The sequence below is a fragment of the Lathyrus oleraceus genome, chromosome 3 (assembly GCF_024323335.1).
Source record: "Lathyrus oleraceus cultivar Zhongwan6 chromosome 3, CAAS_Psat_ZW6_1.0, whole genome shotgun sequence".
NCBI classification, from domain to species: Eukaryota; Viridiplantae; Streptophyta; class Magnoliopsida; order Fabales; family Fabaceae; genus Lathyrus; species Lathyrus oleraceus.
This window is the reverse complement of record NC_066581.1, coordinates 394,931,075-394,944,103: the sequence shown is the minus strand read 5'-3', so window position 1 is coordinate 394,944,103 and position 13,029 is coordinate 394,931,075. Positions and strand designations below refer to the sequence as shown.

General features: G+C 35.4%; 2 protein-coding genes across 2 annotated transcripts; both read left to right on the top strand.

Annotated features, from left to right (window-relative positions):
* Positions 1–2,345: 2,345 nt before the first annotated feature.
* On the top strand, positions 2,346–3,103 carry LOC127131424 (uncharacterized). The gene is made up of 2 exons (XM_051060347.1): positions 2,346–2,573; positions 2,615–3,103. The coding sequence occupies exons 1-2, from the start codon at positions 2,346–2,348 to the stop codon at positions 3,101–3,103; spliced, it is 717 nt and encodes a 238-aa protein (XP_050916304.1).
* A 7,571-nt stretch (positions 3,104–10,674) lies between these two features.
* Positions 10,675–11,325, top strand: LOC127131423 (uncharacterized). The gene has a single exon (XM_051060346.1). It carries the CDS (start codon positions 10,675–10,677, stop codon positions 11,323–11,325), a length of 651 nt encoding a protein of 216 aa, XP_050916303.1.
* The last annotated feature ends 1,704 nt before the right edge of the window (positions 11,326–13,029 follow it).

Here is a 13,029-nt window from a genome sequence, read left to right as displayed (position 1 = left end):
CCAACAACCCTATTTCTACCAAACACCCCAACAACCTTTCCAACCTTTCCTCGACGCATCACTCACACACATGTCTCCCTTCAACCGTCCCGATCGCCCACCAATGAGTCAACCACAACCCAACTACTCTGGCATGGGTCATGAACTCAACTACGATAGTACACCCTCGACGCATACTGAAGACTATATCGACTTATCTGACTACCTCAACAGACCATCTCCTGTAGTTGGTAGTGACACTCCTGGCCCCTCAGATGCTCAAACATCAATGGTGAATCATCAACGTGGGTTAGAGCCACATGTTATGGTAGCTAGGGGATGTGGGACCGAAGGTCGGCTAGGTGATCCCGATCATCACCATTAGGCTTTTTTGTGTAAACGGAAAATTATATTAATATCAATTGGTCTTATTTCAAATTTATGTATCACGTAGACCATTTACCAAAAAAAATTGTATTTTACACCGAGGTGTCAATCCAATTGACGCCTCATCTCAAGTAATACACATGCGCGCCAATTGGATTGACTAGGGCACATCCAATTGGTGCCTCCATTCAATCTTTAAGAGGAGTCGCCAATTGAATTGACGCCTCCTCTTAAAAGTGGGGTAGTTTGGATTTTTTTTTTAAAATCGGAGATATTTTGGAAACTTTAATGAAAAATGGATAATTTTTGTTAAAAATTCAATAAAGAATATAGACAAAGTGAATAATTTTAAGGGGATACTACATATATTATTATTTAAAACAGAACTGAAAAATAAACTATTAGAATTTGAATTGTATTAGAAATTAAAAATGGCAACTATTTTGTTACAAATTTCCTCTACAAGAATAACAAATATTAGTAGAGAAGAAAGTATTATATTTGGAAACATTGGCTCATAATAGAGACATTGATGTACGTATAAAAGTTGCATTAAATTTACAACACAAGGTGGTCAATGTCTCGATTTTATCAATTGCATGTTCCTGTAAGTGCACTGCTCATACCAAGGTACGAGATAGTGATCAATGACTTTTACAAGAACCGTCTAGGCTATAGATGTTGAAGTTTGTTCCCACATAATATCATTCATTGATTGTGTACTTCTTTATTTGAATCGAGTTACTCCTGGTTGGAGCATAAATTAATATTATCCTAAATTAATATTAAATTTAAATTGCAGTTTTATCGATGAACTTTTAGTTTTTGATTCGGTTAAATGGATTTAAACGATGAATTTGGTGGATTTGATCATTTTAATATTTATTGAGATAAATTTATAAATTAGTCATTATTATACTTCAATTTCATATTTTATGTATTGTATTTTTGTGAGTAAAAAATGTTATTATTAAATTTTAAAATTGATCATAATCTAATAATATTATGAATTTATTATTATAATGGTGTAATGAAAATAAATAAAATAAATAAAATAAATATTAATTGAGTTTGATTAGGTTCAATTTTTGGCGGATTGAAAATAATTATCAGAGTTCTATCGAAACAATTTTATATTATTTATATTATTAAACAATTTGACTAATCTGATGCCCAATCCAACATGATCTTTTTTTTCTAAAACAATGAATCGATCAAGATGGTAAAATTTATGCACTTTGCTAGTTATGTAGTAATGTACTATTTTAATAAGTAAAATAAAATGAGTACATTCAATAATTTGTGAGCATTATTATATGATTGCACTTTTTATGAGAACTTCAATGTTTTAACATCATGTTAAGGAAGCTTATAAGAAAAACATCATGTTAAGGATAGTTTTGAAAGAAATAATTATGAAAAGTGAAATTCAATCCTGTGATTTTATTTTGGCCTTATTAAAAGCACGAGCATAGGAAAACGAACACCGGGAACATCTAGCATACTTTGTTGTGAACATTATTCCAATTTAAAATAAAATTGAGAAGCGGGATTATTATTAATTTATGTAATTCAAAGCAATTTTCTTTAGGGTGGTAACTCTATTCAAAAGCAAGTCTATTGGATTATTTGGAAATCTGTTTGTAGGCCTAAAGAGAAGGGAGGGTTGGGATCAAGGACATTGCTTCCTTCAACAAATCTATTCTTCTTAAATGAAGGTGGAGATTCATAACGGAGAAGAATGCTTTTTGGAAGGGTGTCATCGATCATAGGTATTCATCTTCTAGTTTGGTTTTGGAGGTGACAAGCAACGATGAGACTAGAGGTAGAAAATCGGACTCAATTTGGTGGATAGACTTTTTTTCATTGTGCTTCGACAATGTTTCTTCTACTGATCTATTTGTTGATAAACTGCATTGCTCTTTAGATAATTGCAGGGATTTATCATTCTGGCACTTTAAGGGATGAATAAGTTGTCGATGGAGGAGGCATTTCCCAACTTATTTGTGTTATCCCTTTTCCCGAGGATGAGTGTGGCTGAAGCGGGGTATTGGTACGACCCAGTTTGGAGGTGGGAGGTTCATTTTCCTGTTTTCGTAGTTGATTTTGTGATGATTAAGGAACAAGAGGAGCTTGACCTCCTGCTGCATAATTCGGAGCCTGCTGCAGAAGTTGAGGACTGTTTTCAGTGGGATTCTATGATTCCAGTAGCTTTTCTGTTAGCTCTTGTTTTGATATGTTGTTTTAGGATAATCAGCCTAGTGGGATCGAAGATGTTTTACTAGCAGTTCTGAAGGATTTGTGGAGTACTAAGATGCCATATAAACATCATATTTTCTTGAGGAGACTGTTCTTGAACCTGATAGCAACGAAGGATCAATTGTTCAAGAGAGGTATTTCTTTCGGAGGTAATGATCATTTGTGTGTGTTATGTAGAAGTTTTGAAGAATCATCGTTTCATTTATTTCTCAGTTGCGTTTTTGCTGGGAACGTTTGTAAGGGTATCGAGAGGTGGTTGGGTATAGAGTTGGTGCTTGATTCTAATAGCATTGATTCCTATGTTGATTTCGGAAGATCGTTAAGGAAGGAGGTAGATAACAAATTGGGTAATGTCATTTGGGCTGCTTCAATTTGGCAGATTTGGGCAAGTAGGAATAACCTGATCTTTAGAGGTAAAGCCTTTTCAGTTGAGTATATTGTTCTATCAAGTATCGCTCATGGAGTTGGTTGTGTTTAGACTATCGATTACCAAATTTTAGTGTTTTCTTTTACTGGTTTAATTCTCCTTTTAACTATTTGAAGCGGATGAAATTTTGCCGTTTCTATTTTTTTAAAGGTTAGAGTACTCATTGTGCTCGTAGTGTTAATTCAATTGCCTTTTAAAAAAATAATTGTTTTAAAACTATTTTTGATAGAATTTAACTTTGTTTTATAAAGTTACGTATGAAATTAATAATAAGCAATATAATAGTAGAGTAGAGACGAAAGAGATAAAGAAAAGAAGAGAGTTTATTATATTATTTTTATTATGAGTATGTGATTCAAATATAATATGAGTCATATTTCTATGACATATACATGGAAAATTAATATGAAATCTCCTAATTGATTGATATCCATAATCATGATAATCATGTCATTTATAACACTCTCCTTAGATGTCCATAAAGAATATGTCCCATTAAAACCTTTCTAAAAAAAACTCAGTGGAAAAAAAGTTAGTAAAGGAAAAAGAGGAAAACCACTACTATGAGAAACCCCTCTCACAATAGTTGAAAATAAAAAAGAATCCTAGTTGATCAACGATTGTGAGGAAGTGTGTGGTTGTAAGTGTAAGACCCTAATTTTGACCCAAAGATCCCTCATGGCATCATATCATTGCTCAGTGCATTGCCTCAAGGATCATAACATGTTTGACTCCTTAGCCCTAGAGTTGGGACTTGTGTGAGTGGGTTAAGACCACTAAGCATGCTTGTATTATGTTATTGCGTTTATTACTTGTTTACTAACCAAAAGCACAAACATATGTCACTAATTCTTTTTGTTTTGAAGCTCAAGTGATCATGTGCTCCCATGCTCCTAGGAGGCTCCTAAGCCCAGTGAAATGGCCAAATGAAGATGAGGAAAAGCATGACAATGGTCCACAAAGATCCTAATTATCATATATGTCTCACAAGTATCTCAATTTTCCAATTTGATCAAGATAACCCAAAGGGCTTGAGGATTGTTTCCCAAGGAAACCCTAATTCAACTGTGCCTTGATTGTGCCTTGCTCATGAAGCAACCTCAACCTATGATCAAATTTAATCAAGGGAATTTCTTTAATTCACGATTTTATGCATATTTGAGCTTATTTGAGGATCCTCAATCACTCATTCATCAAGATTGGAAGTTTGGCCTTGAAAAGTTGACCAGTCAAGTCATTTGACTAAACTGAGGTCCACTAAGATATAACTTTTGATGTGTTTGTCAAATTAAGATGACCCCAAGAGAAAACATGTTCTTAAGAACCATATGTACAACTTTCATGTTCATCAAAAATCCATTTGAAGCTTGGAAGCTCATAAATCATTTCAAAACATTATAGGTCATTTTGACTGAAACCCTAATTTTGGGTCAACTTCCCAAGGACCTAACTTCCTTAATTTTTATGATTTTGAGGTAAGACCAGATGCATTGGAAAGCTTAAGGTGTCTAATTCAAATGTTATGTTGCAAAAAATTTCATAATCTTAAAATAAATACATGTGATAATACAAAACATTATAGGTCACCTTGGACCCAAGTCATTGAGTTTGAAAAAGTACCTAACTTCAAATGCCCATAATGTTTTCATGGAAAATCCAAATGATGCAAAATTTGAGTCTAAATTTACCATATTGAAATGATCTACAACTTTTATGTTGGAGGTGTTTTTATTTGAAGCTTGCATAATGCAAAAAGAGCGGCTTGAAGAGGCTTGCTTTTGGTGAGAATTTTCAAAGGTGACTTAAACATGTTTTGTACCCAAACTTTCACAGCCAGTTTTCATTAATTTCCAAATGCCAAATGAATTTTTACCCAACATGACTTTTGTTCCTTATTTCAAGGGCTTTCCAACCATTACTCACATTACTTTTTTAGACTTTCCATGTGAGAGTTTCGAAGAGCTCTTCTTTTATGTTCATTTTGACATTTCATGGTGAAACTTCATGTGCAAGCTATTTCCTTCCAAATTACACGTCCAATTCCATTTCAATTGATCTCAGCATGGATTAGCACCCATTATTGGGCCTCACATGCGCCTGTACAGGCCCATGCACCAAAGTTCAAATTGCCATGCACACGAGGGAATCATGAGCTCAGCCACATTTCAGCTATAAATAAGAGCTCCCTCTCATTCATTCATCAACCTTGTGGAGACCTGAAATGCTGCAGCACTGAAATCCCAACCATTACCAAAGGAATTTTCAGATTTTTCTCTCTTTTTCAAGCTTGAAATTCAACATCATTAGTTGATTTTCAAAGCTTAATTCCTTAGCCTCTCATCTCCATTACATCTCCAGAGCAAAAAGGGATTAAGATCTTGAAGAATTCGTGGCCTTAAAAGCTCCAATTCAGAGGTAGAACTTCAAACTTTTTGGATCTAGATATTGTAATATAATGTAGTATTCTCTTGTTTGTGTGGTTTTCTGAAGTCCTCACACTTGAGGCAGGCCAGTGGCGGTCTCAATTCTTCATTTCGTGCATTTGCAGTTGACACACCATGATCTTCCATCTCACATTTCTCTCAAAATAGGAAGAGTGAGGAAGATCCATGGATACAATGGTGATGTACATCACCTGAGCTTCAATTTGATGTCCTTGTTTTTCATTTTTGTTACAAAAATTTTCTCTGCAAATGGTGGCCGGATTCTGGTATCTCACCGGAGAAGATGGTGGTTTCCACCACCATCACCATGTGTGCACCTTCCCAGCCCTTGGATTGCTTGGCCACGTTATAATCTCATGCGTTCATTATGTTTACTTATTTTAAATCATTATGTCGCGCGCTTGACTAATGTCCACCGTGCGTCTTCACCTCTGAGCCTTTGATCCACGCCATGTCATTTAATGAAATTGATCCTATGGCACTGGATTTTCCATTATTTCTATTATCATTTTAATTTCAGTTCATTCCTTTTATTTTCAAAAATTCATAAAAAATTTATTTGAAGTCACAAAAATATGAGACCAATACCAAAATTTTTCTTGAAAAATCTAGTTTCATATTTTGATTTTTAATCATTTTTGTGATTTCATTAAATATTTTTTGTGAATTATTTGATTTTTAATAATTTTAATTCATTTTAAAATACTTTATGATATTTGAAAAATCCAAAGATATTTTCCTAACACCTATGGATCATGATAAGTCAATGAAAAATAGTCTCATCAATTTCTTATTTGATTTGAGATTTATTTGAGATTTTAATTCATATTGTGTTATTTTTTATTGTTTTTAATTGTTTTTAAATACTTTCTGATTTCCAAAATTGTTGAGAAAATTTGTCAAAGTTTGTTTGACCATGTTAAACCTATGAGAGTTTAATTGGACTTGTTGAAGTTGATTTGAATTGAATTTGAGGTTTGACCTTATATTTATTTTATTTTTGCATTTTTATTTTAATTCAAAAAATACCAAAAAATTATGGTTGATTTGTTGACTTGAAATCTTCATCTCTTTTCTGTTTGGCATTGATTGATGATGACTTGGTTCACATTTGATCAATTGGATTTGATACTTGAATTCTCTTTCCCTCCATTTCATCTTCATCCCATTCTTTTCATCATTTGGACAATGAGTTAATGTCTTATGGTTGGTCTTGACAAATGAGTGGTTTAACCTTCTTTGATCCAAACCAAACTCAACTTGATCCATGATCAAGTGAGTTGTTTTGTGTCCAAGATAGGTTGCTTCTTGGTCAAGCAAATAACCTAAAGTCCATACAAGGCCTTTCCCCTTTTGTTTTGGCATGGCAAGTTTGTGGAGCTTGGTTTACTAGTCATGATCTCTAACTTGTGTTTATTTGGCTATATTTTTATTGACCGGCCTCAGATATGTGTGACTACTACATTAGTCCACTTACGATTGCTTAACATAGCGCTACATTATTTTATGACAAACTAACATAACCATACTAATCACTAACTTTAATTTGAGCATTTAATTTCTTGCCCTTTACTTTAATGCAATTTATTTCTTGTTCATTATTTATATTGCTTTTCCCTTTGCTCACTTGAGCCCATATTTTATGTTTATGTCACTTTCCTTTTTCTCATTTGAGCCCATTATTGTATATAAATATATTGTTATCTTGTGTTTGCTTTATCTTTGTTTTGTGTGAACCAAATGCAAAAAGGAGAAAGGACTTAGAATTAGGACTTACTTATGCTTAAAGGAGTTCAAGAGCAACTAGGTCTCATGCCTTTAGAATGCTAAACTTGTTGAAGAGCAACTAGGCCACATGCCTTTAGAATGCTAAATTTCAAAGTTGACTTTAAAGGACTTCTCATCTAAACTTATTCTTTGTCCATTCCTCTTATTGTGTTGTGAACTTTTTGATGTTTTCTCTTGTGTGATAGGGATTCCATCTTGAGATAGTAAAAAAGAGGACCATTGTCATGAGTAGCCAAGTTAAGAGAGACAAACCAAATGGAGATCCTAGGAGCTTGAATCTAAATTGTGTGATTGCTTGTGTGTGCTAAGTCCAAAGGAAAGGAACATCGTGAATCATCTCTATGATTTCAAGAAAAGGAACTCCAAGGGTTTATCTTTTCCCTCTTATCTTTGTTTGCTTTAGGACTAGCCTTTCTCTTCTTCTCCTTACTCTAACCAAGCCAAAATCTTTTCTTTCAAATGTTGACTTTATTTCAAACTAGAAACTTAGGCCTTATGCCTTTGACTTTTCAAAACCATTTTCATAAATACTTATTGTGAATAAACCTTAATCCCTACTTTGACTTCATTTTGGTAAATAAGTCTAACTTGTAAATATAACTCACTTCAAGTTGTTTTGTGGCCACCCTTATTAAACCTTTTCATAAACATTAGTCATAGGTTTGAGTTATCATAGTGGTTGATGTAAATCTCACCTTATCCTTAGTGATTGGATTATAAGTCTTCCATACTTATTATAGGGTTAACCCCTCACTAGTATGTTGAAGCTTTCCTCACATGGTGGATTGTTGGTTTAGGTTGAGTTTTCTCCCCTTGATAACAAAAGACCTTAAGGCTTTTGATCAAATCAATTCACCAATATTTGATATTTTTACCCCGAACTACGAGGTTTTGATCCTCCTTTGTGATGGTACGTAGGCAATGGGTTCATCCATTCAAACAACAAAATTTGTAAATATAATCTATTCTCATCTCATCCCCCCAATCTTTTGTACAAATCCTTTCACAAATACCAACCTATAACACATGTTTGCAAAAAGAGGTTCCCTTAGAGTACTAAGGATGTTTTGGGTGCGTAAAACCTTCCCATTTCATAAACAACCCCCTTACCTAGATCTCTGACATTTTTATTAGTTTTTTATTTGAAAAACTTCTTGCCTTGGCTTTTGTTCGCTTTTTAGCCTTTCCTTTGGACAAATAAAAGTGCGGTGGCGACTCGAATTGTATGTTGACTTTTGGTTCAGTCAATAAACCTAAAAGTAACAAAAACCCCGCTACAGTAAGTATGATATTTTTTCACCACAGACGTGTCACTAACGTATAACATGAAGGAACCCCAACGACTACCATATCAGCGTGCTTGATAACATATATCGATATGGATGTGTGACATGAAAATTGCATGCAATGTGCTCTCTAAATCATGCATATTTTCAAATGGTCCTACTGGAGTCTTTAGTGAGATCAAACTGCAGTTCCTTAGGTGCAATTCAAAATTATAATATTTGCAAGAAAAAAAAAAACTTAACCTTGTTATAACAATAATACCTCATACATTTTTTTTTATTTCAGTAGAAAATCAAACATTACATAAAGTTTGTACAAAAAAAAACAAACAAAAACATAGAACATAATAAATCAAGGAAAGGACTCCCACTAATATAAGGCAATCTCAAAACCAACCCCCATGTGACCAACATACTCATGAAAAGTCTTAGGTGTCAAACCTTTGGTTAGTGGGTCAGTGTTAGCTAGAATTTTTACTCTAAGGAGATGTTTGAGATGAACTAGGAAAGCTAAAGGAAATATTCTGAAAAGAATACATGAATATGACTCTTTCGATAGAAAGAAGTTTTAGTCGAAGAAAACCCATTGTGTAGAGGGAAACGTTGGTTTAGGAATTAGAAATATTTTTAGGTTCAAACTGCAATTCGACAGAGGCATTTCGGTTGGAGTTGTGTTCGACAGAATGTAAATTCAAATAAGGCTCATAACTATTTTTTAGCCTTATCTGTTTCTTTGGAAGAACACGTGGAAATCTATGGATAGCAAAGTGCATGCAGACGAAAACATGTCATCTTTTGGAGAAGAGACCATTTGTTACAGTGATTTCGAATTAGTATAAATAGGAATCTTAGTGTTTAGGATTCGGGGTGTTCCATCTTGTACAAAACTTACAAAATTTACTCTAAGTATCTGTGTGTTGAGAAACGAGTTGCTGAGAGAATGTACGTGTGATCCCATACCTTTATTTATTTTTTCTGAAATCATTTATGTTTTCACCATTTATTTCCATTGTAACTTTGCGTTGAAGCCTTCTTTACATTATCTCTTTATATTTTTGCATTTACTTTCAAACTTTGAATGTTGTTTTCAAACCAAGAGCATTGTCAAAATTTTCATCTTTTACAAAACCTAAATTAACAAAAGCACATGTCCTAGGATCAATCTAGTCGGTCATGTGAATAACCAAAGTATTTTTGAATTTGGAAGACTAACGCTTGTTTACCAATTTCGACGGTAAATAAATTGTCACGCCTAGTGGGACCAGTGTTATTGTTAAAATATTTTGAAATATTTAAAATTTCTTCATCTTTACAGTGTCTCTAACTTTGTTGCATGAGATTAAGAAATGGTAAAGTAGCCACAAATAATGAAGTCATACCAAATAGGAGATACGTAAGGAGAATGGAGAATCCAAATATGCCAAATTATAGTGGAGAACAACCCCCTTCATCGACAGGGGGAGCTACGGTTGTCGCGTCCGTGTCCGAAGCAACTCCATCCATAGCAAATACGACGACTATACCGTCAAATACTCATAGTGGACCAATCCTATCACCTGTCAGGATGCAGGGTCAACCAACTTCGATGATGACAAGTTTTCATAATACAACATCGACATTTACAAACCCATTGGTGAACGCGTCTTCACCTTTACAAGGGTCTAGACCAACTGTTAATAATTAGGCTCGAAGTAGCCAACCTTTAGGAGTGGGGTTTCCAACCCAACAAATGCCCAATCTTACAATAAACTTTGCAGCAAATTTGAGGCAACAAATGGACGAAAGCAACCATGAAATGATCCATATGCTTGCCCAATAAATAGGCACAATTTTCAATCCTTTGATTCAAAATACCACTCAAACAAACCAACAAATGATAGTGCAGATGATATGAATTATAGATTTCTTTGGAGTTTCACAAGCACCTAGACGACTTCGAAGGGAATAGTTATTAGAGAACCAAGGAGAAACCCTCATAGAGGACCCCACCATTAACCAAGTCCAGCGAAATGCACACTTGGGACATGTGCCAAATCAGGGGGTTGGAGTTGAACCCCCCAGGGTCGAACAAGCAGTACCAAGGGAGAGGCAACCAAGGGTGGTGATGGTAAATAGGAATCAAGATGACGATGAAGTTATACGTCAAGTTCGACGTGATGATATGGCAGCGGATAACAATTTAGCAACCATGGTCGAAAGGGTTATGGCACGAAATGGGGTAAATGCTGGCCTCCATGGGTCAAACTATACATCACCATTATCTGAGTATATTCTGCAGTCAGAGTTACCCCCTAGATGGAAATTTTCTAGGGACACTAGTGAATCCACAATCGAATATGTGGCAAGGTATCTAATTGAGGCAGGGGACATTTCAAATAATGAGAATCTGAAAGTAAAATACTTCCCAAGTTCCCTCATTAAGAATGCCTTTACATGGTTCACAATGCTCCCAGCAAGTTCGATTCATGATTGTACTCATCTAGAAAAACTGTTCCATGAACAATTTTACACAGGACAGTCGAAGATTAGTCTGAAGGAGTTGGCTAGCGTTAAGCGTAAATTTACTGAGCCAATAGACGAATATTTTAATAGGTTCCGTTTTCTAAAGGCAATGTGTTTTATGCAAGTTCCTGAACACGAGTTAGTCAAAATGGTTGCTGATGGTTTATATTATTCCATCAGAAAGAAATTGAACATCCAATACTTGAGAGATATGTCCCAATTGACTGATAGGGTTCGACAGGTAGAGCGCTAGAAGGCTGAAAAAGCCAGGGCGAATAAAAGTAATAGGAGAGAAAGGGTAGCCTATGTCGAATTAGATGGAGATGACCAAGAGACATATAGTGACCCTTTAGATTTCTAGGAAAGCGAAATTGACCTTGCTTAATTAAAACAACGACACCTTATTCTTGCAAGGTCCTTGCACCTTCGAACAGGAAAAATCTCGTCGAACCTGAAAAGAACGATAAGTTCCCTAAGAAAATTTATACCTTCGAAGTCACTAAGTGTGACGGAATTTTTGATTTACTAGTCAAAGATGGCCAAATGATAGTGCCTCCTGGGGCTAAAATACCTCCTTTAGAACAACGAAAGAAGAGAGGTTTTTGTAAATATCATAATTTTTTGGGCAATAAAACCTCACAATGTTTTCTGTTCAGGGATCTTGTGCAAAACGCAATCAAGGACGGGAGGTTAAAGTTCGAAGACAAGACGAAATCACAAATGAAGATTGACTCAGACCACTTGCAGGTGGAAGATGCTCACTACGCTAAGCCATTCATTGTCAACATGGTGGAGGTATCTGAGGCATATGAAAAAAATGCCATGATGATCGAAACCACTTAGGGTTTCAAACAAGAAGCCACTAAGGGTTTCAACTAGGAAACCACTGAGGGTTTCAGTCAAGGAATCACAAGGAACGAAACCACTGAAGGTTTCATGTAAAAAACCAATATAACTGAAGCCACTGAAGGCCTTAGAGTCAAGTTGGAAAAATTAGAGATCACTAATGGTGCAAGTCTGGAGGTCAACATGGCCGAAATGGGCCAAGATACAAAAATGGAGGCTGATGAACAAGGCCTCAAGCAAAATGAAGAGCAGTTCAAGGTGGCCTATCCCAAGAATGAGGAAAGCCTAGTCGAATTTCTCCACCGCTGCCAGCGTAAGAGATCTGAAGTTATGATGTGCCCCAAGTGCAGTTTTGTATTTGATAGAAAGGCGTAGGAAAACATCGAAAGAGTTTGAATAGCCAGCAAGAGGAGGAACTGGAAGGATACCCATAACTGCTTTACCTTCGACAAGAGGGGGATCCCGCGAAGGCAAGAGCAAGGAGGGCCAGGTCTCCGTGCCAACAAGATAGCCACTTTCAAGCCCATTGCAGATGCCCCAAGAGGAAGGTGGTAAAACCCGTGGAAAGAAGAGGAAGGTGGGGATTAATATCTTGGTTTGATAAATACGAAGTTTCTTCTCTTCAAGAGGAGATTCAAGGATGCATTGCTGATTTCCCACTATCATTGGACCAAGAATCCCGTGAATTAGAGCAATGGTTGATTTTTTCTTAGAGTCTTTTGAGCTTTTTGTTGTTGTTGACTCCATTGATGGATATTTGTTGAAGAAAATTTGGGTTTGAAATGAGAGAAATAAAGAGTTTTTATTGTTTTGAGAGTTTGAGCAATTCAGAAGAATGAAAAAGTGGGAAAAAAGTGGAAAAAGGTTATTTATAGTAGAGTAAAGAAGGAACGTTTCACTTTGGGCATTAAATGGTTGATGATGAATGCGGGACACGTGTTCGATTAGAAAATGATTGAGTGGATGATGGCAATTTGTGTGGACCACGATCTCTTAGGAAATGGGAGTGTGATGATGAAAGTGGATTTTGCGTATTTCTTGATGAGACGTTTTGAGAAAAGGTGGTCATGATGACTATGACGTCATAGCAGTAAAATATGTTGCGTCGAAA

Excerpts from the sequence above, each read along its gene's own strand:
- LOC127131424 (XM_051060347.1), top strand. The coding sequence starts at position 2,346 with ATGGAGGAGGCATTTCCCAACTTATTTGTGTTATCCCTTTTCCCGAGG. Across the intron at positions 2,574-2,614 it reads AGTGGGATTCTATGATTCCA|GATAATCAGCCTAGTGGGAT; the intron begins GTAGCTTTTCTG and ends ATGTTGTTTTAG.
- LOC127131423 (XM_051060346.1), top strand. The coding sequence starts at position 10,675 with ATGGTAAATAGGAATCAAGATGACGATGAAGTTATACGTCAAGTTCGA.